At 35.4% G+C, this 19,027-nt stretch overlaps 1 protein-coding gene and 1 non-coding gene across 8 annotated transcripts in view; one reads left to right on the top strand and one right to left on the bottom strand.

Moving 5' to 3' along the window:
• Nucleotides 1–679: 679 nt before the first annotated feature.
• The window catches only part of CD55 (CD55 molecule (Cromer blood group)), an 85,557-nt gene continuing 67,209 nt past the window's right edge, over nt 680–19,027 (bottom strand). For 5 of the 7 annotated variants that reach the window (XM_045186411.2, XM_045186284.2, XM_045186436.2 and 2 more), the window contains 3 exons: nt 16,134–16,154; nt 5,006–5,078; nt 680–1,748 (listed from right to left, as the gene is read on the bottom strand). In XM_045186411.2, the coding sequence (XP_045042346.2) occupies nt 1,508–1,748; nt 5,006–5,078; nt 16,134–16,154 (335 nt within the window). In that variant the 3' untranslated portion in view covers nt 680–1,507. Of the gene's footprint in view, nt 1,749–2,686; nt 2,792–5,005; nt 5,079–16,133; nt 16,155–19,027 lie in introns of all 7 variants that reach the window. The other 2 variants (XM_045186325.2, XM_045186366.2) reach the window with 2 other exon arrangements.
• LOC112299105 (U6 spliceosomal RNA) lies at nt 5,193–5,299 on the top strand. Its single transcript, XR_002974211.2, has one exon. It is a non-coding gene; the product is annotated as a U6 spliceosomal RNA (small nuclear RNA).

Raw genomic sequence — 19,027 nt, 5'->3', positions numbered from 1 at the left:
TCATCGTTGTAACCTCTTCACCTAGCACATGGTAACCTGCACGTAGTAAGATCTCAGGTATTTTCCCGAATAACTGAATAGTGTTATCCTTGCTGCTTACTATCCCAGGAAGCACTAGGCTGTCACACAGGAGGCAGAGCAGAATCTTCAGGAGAGTTAAAAGAATTTCCTATTAGAAACTATCAGGAAATTACTGTTAACCTTGTTAGTTGTGATGATTACGGTTTGGCAGAAAAAATATCCTTGTTAGAAACACATATTAAAGTACTTAGTGAAACGCCATGCCGCATATGGAATTTATTTACGAATACTGCAACAACAAAGTAGATGATGTAATATGACAAATGACTATTGTTAAAATTAGTTACGTGTATACCCGAATCTATTCCAACACTTAAAATGTAACTGGCAAGATGACAAAAATATATTAAAATATAGAAATTAATGTGATTGCCTTTAGGTAAATCAGTAAGACGTAATACTCTAATGTGAGAGGATATGATATGCTTAAGAAAGTATAATATAGTATAATTTAAAAGTAACCCAAAATGTTTTACACTGGGATAACCAAGAGATATCATTCTAAACTACTTATGGGAGGTAGATAGGGAATATCTTATTTGGAAATAAATTGTTTATATTTAAGAAAGTAAATTTCAAATACTACATGAGCCAAAACTGTGGTCAATTATTTATTACATTTAAAGAAAATAAATTTTTCTTTACATATCTTCTTGAACATATCTTGTTATACATGTAAAGCCAATGTGTTCCCTGATATAAATTAATATAAATAATCTTAATATTACAAAAAATAAGATTTACAATTCAGGATCACTTCAGAAATATAGAATCTTACGTTAATCTTGTAATAACTCTGGATACTTTCAAAGAAGTTAACTTTATACAAAGACACCTTCCGTCCTTTCACCCTTTCATTGGATTCTTTCACAAAAAGACAGATTGTCCTAAAAAGAAAATCAAAATTGTCACTGAGCCTTCTTACAAATAAGGGGCTAAATTCTTGTTAATTACCTTTACTTATGTTACAAAGAAAGATTATTCCTTCATGCTATACTTCTCCTTTGCCAACGACTAATCCAAGAAACTTAACATTCTGGGTCATTAACATGTTCATTTAAAATATTTTTCCAATCCATTTATATGTATTTTAATAGAATAAAGAAAGATAAAATACCATAGAGTCAAGGAGGATTATTTTATAATTTGGTTAATCTGTCTTTGACAATTTTTCCCAGAAGAGACTGGGCAATATCTTCTTTTGTTTATTTTCAATATCCAATTAATATTTTCAGTTTTTAATTTTTTGTAGGTAAAAATAAAATTACATATCCAATGGAATATATCACTTATTTCCTTTTCTTTGTGCTCACCTTCTGAGCATAAACAAGGCTCTACACTTTCCTACGCTTTTAGGAAATTAGTCACTTTCCGTCTTGTGAGTTGTTTTATTTTTAAGAGGTTTAGAAGTGTGGAGGATGTGACTCTAGGACAGATTTGTTTCTTCTTGCTTCAGTGACATTTCTATGCACCTTAAAGACAATGATAACATGCAAAATGAAGAGCACGACTGCATATATTGTGTCCATGGCTCCAGAAGCTTATAAGAAACTAGAAGTGGTCTGTGTACTTGTGTGCACTTTCTTCTTATCTCTTCTTTGGCTAAATCGAATAGCCACTGGCTGCTAGCATCATAAGCAAAACTGTCAGTGTTACAAATGTGTGTCCTGAAAGTTAAAAAAAAATGTTAAAATCAAAATAATTTTAGGAACTGGTGATAAACATGAAATTTTTAGTTAGTATGTGATCAACCATGAAGAAGAATTAATTGGTTAATTTGGGGTGTCAAACAAATGCAAAATTAGTAAGTTACAGAGTATGGACAACCTCAGCCAGTGTGGAGTGAGAGTTTAGTGTGGCGACACCAACTAAAATATGACGCTTAAGTTTTTGAGAATAAGTGGTCAAGGTAGAATCAATGAAGATACTTCCAGATTAAAAGTTAATGAAAACCCCTTGACTACTGTATGTGAAATAGAGGAACATTTCATCAAAGAAGACACCTAGAAAGTTTCACAGATACATTTACATAGTTATTGTTGTGTAATAACTTTCTGTGACAACATAAAAGAGATATCTTATAAGGTTCATAAACAGGACTTATAAAAGATACCTTCCATCAAATTTTAATATTTCTTAAACACTGGAGATTCTAAAACCCATCAAGCAAAAAGAACAAACAAATATAATATAAGCCAATCTTCTTTTTTTGTTGTTTTGTTTTTGTTTTTTGATATATTTAAGCCAATCTTCTAATGATGCAATTCGTCATAAGGAAGTCATTCTCATTTATAAGCTTTAGTGTATCAATCTTCTGGGGTTTTTTTTCAAATATTTATGGCATTGCTAGCATCTAATTGTTACAATAAACTAAGTGCTAAACACAGGATAAAATGATGAGCATATCACGGAAGAGTGAAGAACTGAAGACATATCGTGTTAATGAGAAATTCAATATGTTATTCATTTGAAAAACAAAAACAGTTCTGAGAATATAGTGGTTTAAGCCCCTGTTATCCTTGAATGGTCCCAGATGAATCCTGAGCCAACAGTATTGACAGACATTTGGAAACACACAGAAATGTGATTTTATAGAACTTTATACCTTTCATAATTTACCACAAGTCATACTTCTGAGGCATTACCAGTCTCATTTAAATTATGAAATGTGACATTTTGTGCTTTGTTGTTTTCCTGAGGGTAGTAGGAGCTGAAGAGTAGAGAAAGAAAACAGTAATTGAATTATCTAATTTTAATTTGAATCAAAAAGCAGTACCGGTAGTTGCTTACAATCGCATCCTTTTTATAAACTAAAATGTATCATTCAAACCCAACACTTCTAAAGAAGTAGATAAATCCTTCAATAGGCAAACACAAAGGATCACCAAGTGAAGGTGCATAATCACTTTCAGACTCATTAACTCTTTCCCTTATCCTCATAATGATCAAATTTTAATTAAATTGATGTGAAATCAGGAAGACAACCAGGAATGTATGAAAAGTTAGCTCTTATTCTCAACAGCTTTTATTCCTCAAATAAGGCAAGTGGAGTGTTTTTAAAGAGCACACACAAAAAAGGCAAATTGTTTCTTAGAGGTTTTTGCCTGAATGTCCTCTTATTCAGAAATAGAGGAATTAGGTTTGCTGTAAAATTAATATTCCCTCCTATGTTTCAGCACTTTTCATACTATTAAAAATAGCGCAATTATTACATCAAAGTATATGAAGAATCTGATGATAGTCAAGAGCTAGCACCCTGTGAACTCACTGCTCTCCACCCCCTCACCTTCGGAGTCCCAAAGCACAGAAGGTACATTGATAACGCTCTAACCCAGGAGAGCTGGAACAGACACCGGGAAGAACACGAGGTGGGTAGTTTACTTTTTTCTAGAGTAGTTTTGCTGGGACATCTGTACCAACTCACTTTACATGACTTAGACCTCTGTTCATTTTTGTCGGGCTCTAAATTTTATTCTTTAAAATTTTTTGAAAAACCTTAAGAGAAAGTTATATTTTATTACATTTGATACTATAACATCTAGATTACTAGATTAACAGTAAAAACTATTTCAAAAACTCCAGGACCAAATATGGTCAAATATTTTTACTAAAATACTGAGCCATTTAGTGATTTAAAGAACATTCACATATTTTAGCTTATAATAGGCTTAAATAATATTGTTAATTTAAGGAGAAAGGAAAGAGTTATATAGGGCAGAAAGTACATAGCTCACATTGCCCAAAGAATTACAATAGGCAATTCAGTAACAGCATTAAAATATAATTGTTCTTTTCCTTTTTTGCTCTATTGTGCATTTATTAATGTCATAATTATTTTTAAATTATATTTAAAGATTTAAATACAAACTAGCATTTTCTGCACTTTACTCTTATGAGAAAAAGGTAATTTAAAACTTATATGTACTCAAAACTTAGATAAATACATACATTATACATAATTTTTATTTATTTTTTTTACCAGCAAGAAGAGCTTTATTTTGTTTTGTCTCCTTCTCTTTGTTTTTGCATTTATTGGGGTGAAAATGTAGGCATTAGGGAAGTATAGAAATAACTCAAGAGTATATATAAACTCTGCAATTAGTTTTCCTACAATTACAGCAGAAATAAAATCTACAACAGAAGAGGGTCCATTTAAATAATCCTCTGTTTGTCTGAAGAATACAAGAGCCAACTATGACAATATACTTAACATATTAATGTTTAATGCAGATCAGATGTTTCAAACAATACGATAGTTTTCCTGCGTGTTACTCTTTTACCGTCTGAGGGCTTACCACATGACAAGCACTGTTCTAACCTCTTTACAGGCAGGCACTCACTTGATCCTTACCACCATCCCCGAGGGCAGCTTCTCTATGCCCGCTTCTTTATAAATGAGAAAACGGAGGCCTACGGAGGTTAGCTGCTCACAGCGACACGGTACATAAACAGCTGACGCAGTTTGAAACAAGCAGTCAGATACCAAAGCCTGTCCTCTTAACCCCTGGGCTGTTTCTGGCTAGACTGGCACGTATCAAGAAATACAACTCAGAAAAAGGCCTACTTACAGGCAATTTAACAATAGGTCAGAGGTTGGATTTTCCTAGATTTCTGTTTCTGTATAGCACACCTATGCTACCATAAATCATTCTAAGGAAAAAGTGATTAGTAGATTGCAAAGTGAGACTTTACCTTTCAAATCATTTTCCTTTGAAATGTTGTTGATGTCTTTGAATATATTGAGAAATTAAAAAAAGATACAAAGTCTGTTCATCAAGGATAGTAATTATAGACAAAAGAAATAAAGAGATATGTCAGGAAATACAATTAAACTAAGCAAATTATCTATTTGTGATAAAGTATCAAGTTTTATTGGAAAGAAAACTAAGAATAAATGTTTTAGGTCATCAGAATTTCTGCTCACCCTGATTTTCCACGGTCCCAGAAAATTTTGCCTAGAATTAGGATACCAGTTATTATAGCGCCGGTAACAAGTCCTTGAGGGGGGAAAACGTGGCAACGTAGTTAATACAAACATAAGCAATTACATACACAGTGTAATTTCACAATGACAAATATACTGCTTATGAGGCGAGTTAAAGGAAACAGAAGTGCTTGCTTCAGCGGCACATTCACTAAAATTAGAATGATACGGAGAAGATTAGCATGGCCCCTGTACAAGGATGACATGCAAATCTGTGAAGCCTTCCATATTTTAAAAAATACAGAGAGAAGGCAGAAATTGTATTTTGTATATGGCTTCCTTGCATTAAAAGTTTGAGAGTAAAAATTCTATAGTATTTATCCTTTATCCTGTTTTCTTTCAGAAAATGAAAATGAAATAGTAAAAATAAAGTATCATAATGATCAAATAAGATTTCATTTGCAGGTTTAAGAAGGTTATAAAGTGTTTTGACCCCACCATGCTTCACTCTAAATGCTTCGATCCTTCATATATGTATTTCCTCCCCACTCTACCTTCCAATGTCCTTGAAGTCTAGTCTCCTGATCTGTACTATGGCGGAAATTAGAGATGATACCAGAAAAGCAAACGGAGCCTAATGTGCATAATAAGTGTATTTGGTTCCAAATCAGCTATCACCCAGTTGCATTACTATGTGGACACATGATTTAAAAAACAGCTATTTCCATCACAATTAAGTTTTTAAACTACTTCACCCAATCAATTTCTTTAACCTGTGCTCTAGGATCATATCATTAGCTTGGAACACCAATATTCATAAAATAAATCATGGTTCTTCAAAATTTTTTAGTTTTCTTTCTTCGTTCACCATGTCCCATTCATCCCATTTTCAATTTGAATGGTAAATGAAGACAGAAATTTAAAAGTGATCTAAAATAGCTAGATCAGAGAAGTAAAAGCCTATTTCTACAACCCTAATCGGTACATACATGTAATTCTAGAAGAAAGTGTGTGCAGGTTGATGGTTTAACAGAAAACCAAAGCAAAATACAAAAATTTGAGAGACAAATCTATACAATGACTGCTTCATAAATTATTAAGAGAGTACTATCTCACAAATTAGAAAGAAGAAAAAACTTTAAGGTATAAAGGCAATAGTTTATGATGTCAAAATCCACTTGGTGTCTATGGAAAAGCATCCCAAAGGTGAATCAGTATCAATGTAATATTTATACAACTTGGGATCGATGGAACTATGGATTATGAATAAAATTATTATTGTGATTCCAATATTCCTAGTCATTAACTGAAGAGCTCTGAGGTGGAAATATTACATAATTAAAAAATGATTTTCTCCAAGAAAAAGCAGTATTTTTACTAACGTTCCCTGATGTAGAACTATTTTTACATACTGTTTAAAATGCTGCAAAGCAGTTGGCCACCTATTACCTTATCTGATCACCTCCGGTAGCTAGCGTAGTGCTTAGTATATAGTAGAAGGTGTTTAGTAAATATTTATTAAATCACATTATATGACTTTTTGTGTGTGTGGATGAGACAGTATATAAAATATCACCTTCATTTTAGAAAAACCCAAGTCAGAATTCTGCCTATAAGATCTGTTGTTAATTAAATGATCCTTGTTTCCTTTTCTGAAGAAAAATGGGTTGACCCAGTCACTTCCAAAGGTCTCAAATATATCGAATAAAGTAGAAATGTATTCCATATACTCGAAAATATAAGAAAGTTGTGGATAGGCTTTGTTCTTCCTTATAAGCTTATTCAATGTAACAAAGAAAGGGAATGAGGTCTGTGGACAAGTGAAGTCACACTGGAAAGGGACTTTTGCAGAAGAAAAAAGAATGTACTTGGGTAAACCTTAAATTTTCAGATTTGTAAGTCAGGATTCAACACCACTTTCTCAGCAACAACTGCAGTACCCTTCAAGTGGCTTGCTATTATCAATGGATTTCTAGGCCTCAGTATTTCTTCAAAAGTTTTTAAAAATATTTTATTTATTTATTTTTAGAAAGAGGAGGGGAGGGAGAAAGAGGAGAGAAACATTGATGCGAGAGAGAAATATCAATCAGTTGCCCTGCATGTGCCCCAAATGGGGATCGAACCCAAAACCTAGGCATGTGCCCTGACATGACAAGGGACCCTTCAATTTGCGGAACAATGCCCATCCAGCTGAGCCATACCAGCCAGGACTTCAAACTTTTTAAATAAAAAAAATCCACACACTTCCTTTTCCAGTCTAAAAAGGTCACTGGAAAATTACATGATTATCTGACTTCTTATCTCTAAATAACAAGTAGATAGTTGAAGTCACTTTATAATGGGACTAAGCTTGTCATTCATAGACAGGTATTAAGACACAGTGAAGACCCCATATCAACAAATTATGCATTTAAATCACCACCGATAATACAAGATTCTTGAAAATATACTCCAATGTGGGCTAGTCTGTAATATATGCCATATTCAGGTAGATACATAAAGCAGTAAATATGCATGTAATATTCAAAGGATACCAAAAAGTATTTTGATATTTTACTGAATATTCTCTAATTTTTAAAAAATTTGTATTTATTTATTTTTAGAGAGAGGGGAAAGGAGGGAGAAAGAAAGGGACAGAAACATCAGTGTGTGGTTGCCTCTCACACGCTCCCTACTGGGGACCTCGCCTGCAACCCAGGCATGTGCCCTAGACTGGGAATTGAATCAGTAACCTTTCAGGTCTCAGGCTGGCACTCAGTCCACTGAGCCACACCAGCCAAGGTTATTCTCTAATTTTTAAATACCCTTTCAATTGACCTATTAATTCTCAAAAGAGACTTAATAAATGTCACAATATAGAATTTAAACAATGGGGGGGGGCGGGAAATACTTGTAAAGAATCAGGAATAACTTAATTGTCAAATCTGAATTGTGCAGCTCTGTCCTGCCACTAGGGCCAGAATCTTTCTACTCTTTCAAGTACCTAGTGCTAGAAAAACTAGTCATTGGCCTCCATTTAAGTACTTAGTAGCTGTGTGACCTTGGGCAAACTATAAATCTTACAAAACCAGAGTTCTCTCAGCTGAGAAAAAATGGGATACAGCTACATTATAAAATTGATAAAGTATCTAAAAATGTTTTAAAATCTCCATGAGGGGGAGAGAGCAATAATGAAAAAAAGTGAGAAACACTAATATAGAATCAGCAGAAGGATATCTTTAAAACCCACTACAGACATTTCATTTCTTGAAAAGATTAGTCAGTGTCTCTTTCTTACCAGAATTAAACACAAAAATTCATATACTTTCAGTGATATTAACTGTTAGTCAGTTACACTGCAGTATAGTCAACAAAATCAATTTCCTTGAAGTAGAGTTTGCTTATCTTTGAATTGAGAAAAGTGACCTAATTCACAGAAGAAATGAAGAGCTCCAGTCATGATGGCAGCACAAGTAAATATGGTCCTAAAATTCTCCCATAGCCACATCAGAATTACAAACCACAAGATAATCATCATTCAGAACTGCCTGAAACCTAGCTGAATGGAAGTTGTGCAACTAGGGATTGAAAGAAGACACATCAAGACTGGCAGAAGGGGAAGAGACTCAGAAAGGGCTAATTCCATACCTACGTGTGATGGTTAAAAATTGGGAGGGATACCTGGGCTGCTGAGGGCCCTCACTGAGGAGCCAGGGGTCCCAGCCCCTCATTAGGTCCTCCAGCCCAGGATTCCAGTGCTAGGAAAATAAGTCCTCATAACACTTCTGGCTATAAAAAACAAATACAAAAACAAACAAACAAAGACAAGCTATCTACCATATGTAGAGTTCAAAACACTGGTTATAAAGATCCCCAATGAACTTAGGAAAAGAGTAGATACATTTAGTAAGAACTTCAACAGAGATAGTAAACATAAAAACAAAGATCGAAAACAGTAAAAAAAGAAAAACAGAAATGAAGAATACATTACAGGGAATAAACTGTGGAGTAAATGAAGCAGAGCATCAAATAAGAGATTCACAACATAAGGAAGCAAAAACACCCAATGAGAATAAAAGGAAGAACAAGGAATTCAAAACATAAGGATAGTAGAAGGAGCCTCTGGGACAACTTCAAGCATACCAACATTCGTATCTAGATGGAGAAAAGAAAGTAATAATTGAAAACCTATTCGGAAAAATAACAGTGGAAAACTTCCCTAACAATAACAATGGAAAAATAACAATGGAAAATAATAATTGAAAACCTATTTGAAAAAATAACAATGGAAAACTTCCCTTGTGAAGGAAACAGACATATAAATCCAGGAAAGACAAACAGTCTCAAACAAGGTAAACCCAAAGAGGGCCACACCAAGATACATTATAATTAAAATGCTAAGGGTTAAAGATAAAGAGAAAAGTTTAAAACCAACAAGGGAGAAACTGATTAACCATCGCTATTTTAATTATAATGCATCTGGGTATGGCTCTCCACACAATGGAATACTATGCAGCAGAAAGAAAGAAAGAAGAAGGAATTCTTACGCAGCAGAGAGAAAGAAGGAGTTTATACCCTTTGCAACAGCATGGACAGAACTGGAGATTATTTTGCTAAGTGAAATAAGCCAGTCAGTGAAAGACAAATACCATATGATCTCACCTATGAGTGGAACATAGTCAACAACACAAACAAGCAAGCAAAATATAACCAGAGATACTGAAATAAAGAACAAACTGACAGTAACCAGAGTGGAGAGGAATAATGGGGGGAAATAGGGGAAGGCCCATCAAGGAACATGTATAAAGGACACATGAACAAAGCCAAAGGGGGTAGGCTCAAGGGTGGGAGGTGGGGATGGGTGGGGCAGGCCATGGTGGGGTGAAAATGGAGACAACTGTACTTGAACAACAATAAAAAATGTAAAAATCAAATCAAATCAAATCAAATCAAATGCCAAGGGTTAAAGAGAAAGAGAGAATCTTAAAAACAGCAAGAAAAAAGCAGTTATCTACAAGGGAGATCCTATAAGACTGAGCTGATTTATCAACAGAAACTTTGCAGGCCAGAAGGGATTAGCAAAGAATATTCAAAATGATGAAAAGCAAGGACCTACAGCCAAGATTACTCTGCCCAGGAAAATAATCATTTAGAATTGAAGAACCGATAAAGAGCTTCTCAGACAAGAAAAAGCTAGAGAAGTTCATCACCACTAAACCAGTATTACAAGAAATGTTAAAGGGTCTTCTTTAAGAAGAAAAAAGGTTAAAATATTATAATAAAATGGCAATAAGTGTATATCTATCAATAATTACTCTAAATTCAAATGGATTAAATGCTCCAATCAAAAGACATATGGGGCTGAATGGGCAACAAAACAAGCCCATTACATATGCTGTCTACAAGAGACATGCCCAGACTGAAAAACACACACAGACTAAATGTGAAGGGATGGAAAAAGATATTTCATCAAAATGGAACCAAACAAAGAAACAAAAAGCTCAAGCAGCAATAGTTATACCAGAGAAAACAGGCTTTAAAACAAAGGCTATTATAACAAGAGACAAAGAAGAACCCAGTAATTCCACTTCTGGATATTTATCCAAAGAAACCCAAAACACTAAATCAAAAAGACATACATCCACATTTCTATTACAGCATTATTTACAATAGCCAAGATACGAATGCAACCCAAGTGTCCATAAATTGATGAATGAATAAAGAAAAAGTGGTACATATATACAATGAAATATGACTCAGCCATAAAAAAGAATGAAATCTTGCCACCTATGACAACATGGATGGACCTAGAGGGTAATGTGCTGAGTGAAATAAGTCAGACAAAGGTAGATAAATGCCATATGATTTCACTTATATGTAGAAATAAAAAAAAAATAGATTAACAAGCAGAACAGAAACAGACTCATAGATACAGAGAGCATTTTGATGGTTGCCAGGGAGAAGGGGGATTGACAGAATGGATCAAAAAGGTGAAGAGATTAATAAGTACAAATTGGTATTTACACAATAGTCATGGGGACATAAAGTACAACATAGAAAATATAGTCAATAAATTATAATAATTATGTACGATGTCAGGTGGGTATGAGATTTATCTAGGTGATTACTTACTTAGTTACATAATGTCTAATCACTAGGTTGTACATTGAAATTAATATATTGTATGTCTATTGTAATTGAAAAAAATTATTACAATAACAAATTACCATTCTAAAAAATGAAATGAAGATAATTTTCAGGTTTATGTTTTACAAGTATAGGATCACAAATAAAAATATTTCCATATGTCTAATTTAAGAGGGAAGGAGTTCTTTATTTTGGGCACAAGCTGAAATTACAACTAACACTAAGGAAAGCTAACTGGGAAATCACATAGTATATACTTCAAGAACTTCAGAGAAAATAGGAGTTACAGCCAAGATGGAGGTATAGGTAGAATCCCTTTGCTTCCTTGCACAACCAAAAGAAGGATAACAATCAATCTAAAAACAATAAACAACCAGAAGTGCCAGAAAATCAAACTGCATGGAACTACGGCAACCAAGGAGTTAAAGAAACATTCACCCAGTCCAGTAGGAAGGGCGGAGACAGAGATGGGCTGAGCAAAGAGGACAAGCAGCAAGACAGTGGACCGTGTGGGCAAGGCAGGGCTGGTTGGACAGGAAACTAAATACTCAAAGCTACCTGTAAACTACTGTGGGGGTTGCCACAGTGGGAGAAATTCCCAGTCTCACACAAGAGTTCGTTGGAAAGTGGGGCTAGAGCAGAGTAAACGGCATTATTCCCTCTCTGACCCCTCCCCCACAGACAGCACCAAAACGCAGCAGAGAGAGTTGTCCTGCCCTGGTGAACACCTAAGGTCCCACCCCTTTACAACATGACAGGTGTGCTGAAACAAAGAAATATGGCCTAAATTAAAGAACAGATCAAAACTCCAGAAAAAGATCTAAGCAATGAGGAGATAGACAACCTATCTGACATAGAGGTCAAAACACTGGTAATCAGGATGCTCACAGAACTGATTGAGCTCGGTCATAAAATGAAGGTTACTCAAAGTGAAATAAAGCAAAATATACAGGGAACCAACATTGAAGGGAAGGAAACCAGGACTCAGATCAACAATTTGGAACAAAAGGAAGAAATAAACATCCAACTGGAACTTAGTGAAGAAACAAGAATTCAAAAAAATGAGGAGAGGCTTAGGTAGGAACTTCTTGGGACAACCTTAAGCACTCTAACATCAGAATCATAGGGGTACCAGAAGGAGAAAATCAACAGCAAGATGTTGAAAAATTATTTGAACAAATAATGAAGGAAAACTTCCCCAATCTGGCAAAGGAAATAGACTTCCAGGAAGTCCAGGAAGCTCAGAGAGTCCCAAAGAAATTGGGCCCAAGGAGGAACACACCAAGGCACATCATCATTAAGTTACCCAAGATTAAAGATAAAGAAAGAATCTTAAAAGCAGCAAAAGGAAAGGAGAAAGTTACCTACAAAGGAGTGCCCAGAAGACTGTTAGCTGACTTCTCAAAAGAAACCTTACAGTCAAGAAGGGGCTGGAAAGAAGCATTCCAAGTCATGAAAGGCAAAAATCTACATCCAAGATGACTCTATCCAGCAAAGCTATCATTTAGAATGGAAGGGCAGATAAAGTGCTTCCCAGATAAGGTGAAGTTATAGGAGTTCATCATTATCAAGCCCTTAATATATGAAATGTTAAAGGGACTTATCTAAGAAATAGAAGAAGATAAAAAATATGAACAGTAAAATAATAACAAACTCACAACTATCAACAACTGAACCTAAAAAACAAAAACTAAGCAAACGACTAGAACAGGAACAGAAGTAGAGAAATGGAGATCACATGGAGAGTTATCAGTGGGGAGGTGGAGGGAAAGAATGGGAGGGGGAAGGTACAGAGAATAAGAAGCATAAATGGTAGGCATAAAATAGACAGGGAGAGGTTAAGAACGGTAGGAAACAAAGATGTCAAAGAACTTATATGTACAATGGACATGAACTAAGGAGGGGGAATGCTGAAGGGTTGGAAGTTACCAGTCAGGGGGTTGATAAAGGGGAGACAGAAATTAGGAGAACTGTAATAGCATAATCAATAAAATATACTTAAAAAAGAATTTCAGAGAAAGTAATAGCACTTCAAATCTTTATTGAACACCACTGAGCATGTGAGAAAAATTTCATCTATAAACTTATCACTGTTTTCAACATTAAATCATGAGATTTTCATTTATAATACATTTATTTCTATTTAAAATAGAGAATAAACAAGTTGAATTCCAACTTTTTGAATCTTTCAAGACAAATCTTTTAGCTTAGGAGAGGTTTATTGAAAATATAAAAGAACTATAAAAATAATTTTTTAAATAATAAAAAATACCTGTTTTCAGTTTTATAGTCCTTTGGCTAATTTATACATGTAGAACACAGGAGACTCTGGATTATAAGGACATAATCTAAAAATATACACTTTTTTATGAGAGTATGTTCAATTGGATGCTATTTACCAATATGCAAACTTAACTGTATTGCTTCTTAACAAACATTTCTCTTACCATCTTTTACAGAAGTTAATGTATAACATCAAATAATATATTTATGGACAAAAAATGGACTGGACCAAATGCAAAAAGAAATTTCTACACAGATAAATGATTTTGGCCTCATGACTAAAGCAACAGAATATTTTTTAATTTTTTTTACATTTTAATCATCTTTAAAATTTTTAATGATGAATCTTTATCTAATACTTTTTTATTATTGTTCAGTTACAGTTGTCCCTTCTTTTCCCCATGTTCACCCCTATCCTGCCCACCCCTACTCCCAGAGTCAATCCCCCTCCATTGTCCGTGCCTATGAATCTTCTATTTGTATTCTTTTTTTTGCCCCTTCCCCTTCTTACCCTGTTACCCCCCTCCTCCCTCCCCTCTGGTCACTGTCAGTTTGTTCTTTATTTCCAAGTTTCTGGTTGTATTTTGCTCATTTGTTTGCTTTGTTGATTAGGTTCCACTTACAGGTGAGATCATATGGTATTTGTCTTTCACCGCCTGCCTTATTTCACTTAGCATAATGCTCTCTAGGTCCATCCAAGCTGTCATGAAAGGTAGGAGTTCCTTCTCTCTTTCTGCTGCATAATATTCCATAGTGTAAATGTTATTTTAAAAAATATAACTTTGCTTTTAATCATTGACAAGGAAGGGAAAAGAAAGAAAATGAATTAAAGGTAGTACTCTTTATTTCATTTGGGCATATGACAGAAGTCTAGAAATGGTCAAGAAGCATTTTCTGTTTAATTATAAAATATTTGAGGATAGAAACTCTATTAGCAACGGTCTCTTTCTCATGTTTCTTCAGTCCCCAGTGATTCATTGACACAATAGGCTTGCAGTGATACTTAATTGATTGGCCCAATGATTTGAAATTGTTCTATAACTTCCTTAGATCAAGAACATGGTTGGACCATTCTGACAGGTGTGAGGTGACATCTCATTGTGGTTTTAATTTATGTCTCTCTGATGGTTAGTGATGTTGAACATCTTTTCATATGTCTACGGGCCATCTGTATGTCCTCCTTGGAAAAGTGTCTATTCAGATCCTTTGCCCATTTTTTCTTTGGATTGTTTGTATTCCTGGTGTTGAGTAGTATGAGTTCTTTATGTATTTTGGAGATAAAACCCTTGTCTGATGTATCACTGGCAAATATGTTCTCTCATACAGTCAGCCCCTTTTTATTTTGATGATGATTTCTTTAACCATGCAGAAGCTGTTTAGTCTGATGTAGCCTCATTTGTTTATTTTTTCCTTTATTTTCCTTGCCCTAGAAGATAGATATATCAGCAAAAATATTACTATGTGGGATATCTAAAATTTTTCAGCCTATGTGTTCCCCTAGGGACTTTTTATGATGTCACGACTTATATTTAAATCTTTTAACCATTTTGAGTTTATTCTGGTGTAAGGCCATCATTAATGAACTAATAATGATTGCTGGTGAAGATCAGAGAAAGGGGAACCTTAGTGCACTGTTGGTGGAAATGAAGACTGGTACAGGTATTATGTAAAAGAGTATGAAATTTTCCTTAAAAAACTAAAAATGGAACTTCCTTTTGACCCAATGATTCCACTGCTGGGAATATACCCTAAAAAGTTGAATCACCAATTCAAAAGAACTTATGTTCACAACAGTGCTATTTATAATAGTCAAGTGCTGGAAACAATCTAAGTGACCATCAGTAAATGAGTGGATTAAAAAACTGTGGTGCATTTACACAATGGAATACTACGTAGCAGAAAGGAAGAAGGAGCACCTACCTTTTGCAACAGCATGGGTGGATCTGGAGAATATTATGCTCAGTGAAATAAGCCAGTTGGTGAAAGACAAATAAATACCATATGATCTTACCTATAAGAGGAATCTAATGAACAAAATAAACTAACAAACAAAATAGAACCACAGGCTTGGAAACATGAAACACACTGAAAGTGACCAGGGATTTGGGGAGTGGGGTGGGGGATAATGGTGGAAAGAAGAGGAAGGGACATAGGGGTGTCCAAACTTCAGGCGTTTCGGTGCCACACTGGAAGAGGAAGAGTTGTATTGGGGCACACATTAAATGCATTGAGACACATAATCACAAAAAGTTTTCATAATGTTTTAAGTAAATTTACAATTTGTGTTGGGCCACATCTATGGCCATGCTGGGCTGCATGTGGCCTGCAGGCCACAGGTTGGACACCTGATAGACAGAACATGAATGAATGATCCACAAACATGGACAACAGCATGGGAATTGACTGTGGGAATAGCAGGTGGGATGGGCAAAGGCAGGCAAAGGGGAAAAAATTGGAATAACTGTAATAGAATAACAACAAAAAACGATTTTTAAAAAAGATCATCATTGGTAATACTTAGGAACATACCTAGTACGTAATGGTGTCCACAAAACACACTGATAAAATAAATTTACCTGTTTTCTCTTTGGCAACCTTAAATGCTGCATTTTAATAGCATTCCTAAGACAGTTTAAAGGCAATATTCTCTTCCAGGAACATGGATTGTTCATACAACAGTAATAGTACTTTCTTTTGACTGGCCAAGAGTTACACTTACCACATATAATGTTGCTAACCCCTAAAGAAAAAGAAGAAAAAGAAAAAAAGAATTACAAAAATTAAAAGGTTTTAAGTCATGGATTTGCAATCAATTTAACATATGTACAAACAGCACTTCAAAGTTCAAAAGTAACTCAGATTTTCATAACTATAAGAAATAATTATAAGTAAATTTATTAAAATAACTACATATTATGAATAACCAAAGAACATACACACTAATGCTTATATCTATTCAACAAGTTAACATTATAAACATAAAACATAATAAAGAGTTATTGAATACTAAAACAAACATTATGTAATTGTTTATATGACTTGATGGCAAGAAAGAAGTTTTAAAGCTTAAATACTAAGTAACTGCTGATCCAATCCTATGATCAAGAAACTATCAGAAACTGAAGTCTCTTTCAGCAGACTCTATCAAAACTTAAATTATCCATCACCTTATTATTTATACCTCTCAATGACTATGAGTGAGGCATTGCAAAAATAACTTTACCATCAGATAATAGATATTTGTAATAACAAATACACTGCTATCTTTAGGGATGAACAAATTTACTCCAAGTACCATTGAGAAGAGGCAATATACATAGCAGAAAAATATACAATTTAAAGCCAGAAACTATGTGTTTATGCCCAATTTTTTCTCTGTCAACTAGGCATTATATATGATTAATAAGTTATTCTCTAAGCCTCTAAAATAAATATTCATCTATAAGATGAAACTAAAAATACTTATTTTGCAAGGTTGTTGCAAGGGCTACTGTCAACAAATGAAAGTTGTATGGTACATGCCACTACAGTACATGCTCAATAAGTGCAGCTAGTGTTTTTTCAATAAGATCAAGAAATGGCATGATATTTTAAAAATAAATTAATTGGGAGCTCCAGTGGTGCAATCAGTTAGCGTGCAATACTTATAAAAATAAATTAATTGCATATAAGAAATTTGATCTCAAAATAAATATGAATTATAAATAGGCAATAGCAACATGCCTATCAATAATCACTTTGAACATATATGGATTAAATGCACTGATCAGAAGGCACAGGGTAACTAAATGGATAAGAAAACAAGACCTACATTTATGCTGTCTGCATGAGACTTGCTTCAGCTCAAGAGACACACAGAGGCTGAGAGTAAATGGATGGAAAAAGGTATTGCATGCCAATAGAAACCAAAATTTAAAAAATGGGGATAGCAATATTTATATCAGACAAATAGACTTTAAAACAAAAGGTATGATAAAAGACAAATAAGAACATTACATTATGATAAAGGGATCAATTCAACAAGAGGATATAACCCTTGTAAACATTTATCCAACCAACACAGGAGCACCTCAATATGTAAGGCAATTATTGCTGGATATAAATGGAGAGACCAACAATAATACAGTCAGAGTAGGGGATTTTAACACCCCATTAACATCAATAAATGGGGAGAACCAAGATGGCGGCGTAGGTAGACACACTGCGCCTCCTCGCACAACCACAACTGACAGAAAACCGAATGGCAAGGAAGTCCAACACCAAGGAAATAAAAAATAAACATTCATCCAGACCGGTAGGAGGGGCGGAGACGGGCAGCCAGGGCGGAGAGGACTCGCGTGGCCGTGGTGGGATGGAGACTGGCGGAGTGTGGGATGAACGGGGCAGGCAGTCTGACCACTAGCAGACCCCGAGGCCCCACATTCGTGCACAGATAAACCAGACAAACGGTGGGGAGCAAAGCAGACCTCGCAACCCAGGGATCCAGCGCAAGAAATAAAGCCTCAAACCTCTGATTGAAAACGCCCGTGGGGGTTGGGGCAGCAGCAGGAGAGACTCCCAGCCTCATGGGAGAGGTTGTTGGAGAGACCCACAGGGGCCTAGAGTGTGCACAAGCCCACCCACTCGGGAACCAGCACCAGAGGGGCCCAACTTGATTGTGGGAAGCGGAGGGAGTGGCTGAAACCCGGTGGAGAGTGGAGCGGGCGCCACTGCTCCCTCTCAGCCCCTCCCCCACATACAGCATCACAGCAGAGCAACCAGCATTACCGCCCCCCCCCCCCCCCGTGAAAACCTAGGGCTCCGCCCCTTAAAGTAACAGATGCGCCAAGACCAAAAAAAAAAAAAAAGGCCCAAATGACAGAACACTTCGAAGCTCCAGAAAAATACAACTAAGCAAAAAAGAGATAGCCAACCTATCGGATGCACAGTTCAAAACACTGGTTATCAAGATGCTCACAGAATTGGTTGAATCTGTTCGAAAACCAGATGAAAAAATGAAGCCTATGCCAAGAGAAACAAAGGAAAATGTACAGGGAACCAATAGTGATGAGAAGGAAACTGGGACTCATATCAACGGTGTGGACCAGAAGGAAGAAAGAAACATCCAACCAGAAAAGAATGAAGAAACAAGAATTTGGAAAAATGAGGAGAGGCTTAGGAACCTCTGGACATCTTGAAACGTTCCAACATTCGAATTATAGGGGTGCCAGAAGGAGAAGAGGAAGAACAAAAAATTGAAAACTTATTTGGACAAATAATGAAGGAGAACTTCCCCAGTCTGGCAAAGGAAATAGACTTCCAGGAAGTCCAGGAAGCTCAGAGAGTCCCAAAGAAGCTGGACCCAAGGAGGAACACACCAAGGCACATCATAATTACATTACCCAAGATGAAACAGAAGGAGAGAATCTTAGAAGCAGCAAGAGAAAAGGACACAGTTACCTACAAAGGACTTCCCATAAGACTGTCAGCTGATTTCTCAAAAGAGACCTTACAGGCAAGAAGGGGCTGGCAAGAAGTATTCCAAGTCATGAAAGGCAAGAGCCTACATCCAAGATTACTGTATCCAGCAAAGCTATCATTTAGAATGGAAGGGAAGATAAAGTGCTTCTCAGA

The sequence above is a fragment of the Desmodus rotundus genome, chromosome 12 (genome assembly GCF_022682495.2).
Source record: "Desmodus rotundus isolate HL8 chromosome 12, HLdesRot8A.1, whole genome shotgun sequence".
Classification (NCBI taxonomy): Eukaryota; Metazoa; Chordata; class Mammalia; order Chiroptera; family Phyllostomidae; genus Desmodus; species Desmodus rotundus.
This window is presented reverse-complemented; position numbering and strand designations above follow the sequence as displayed.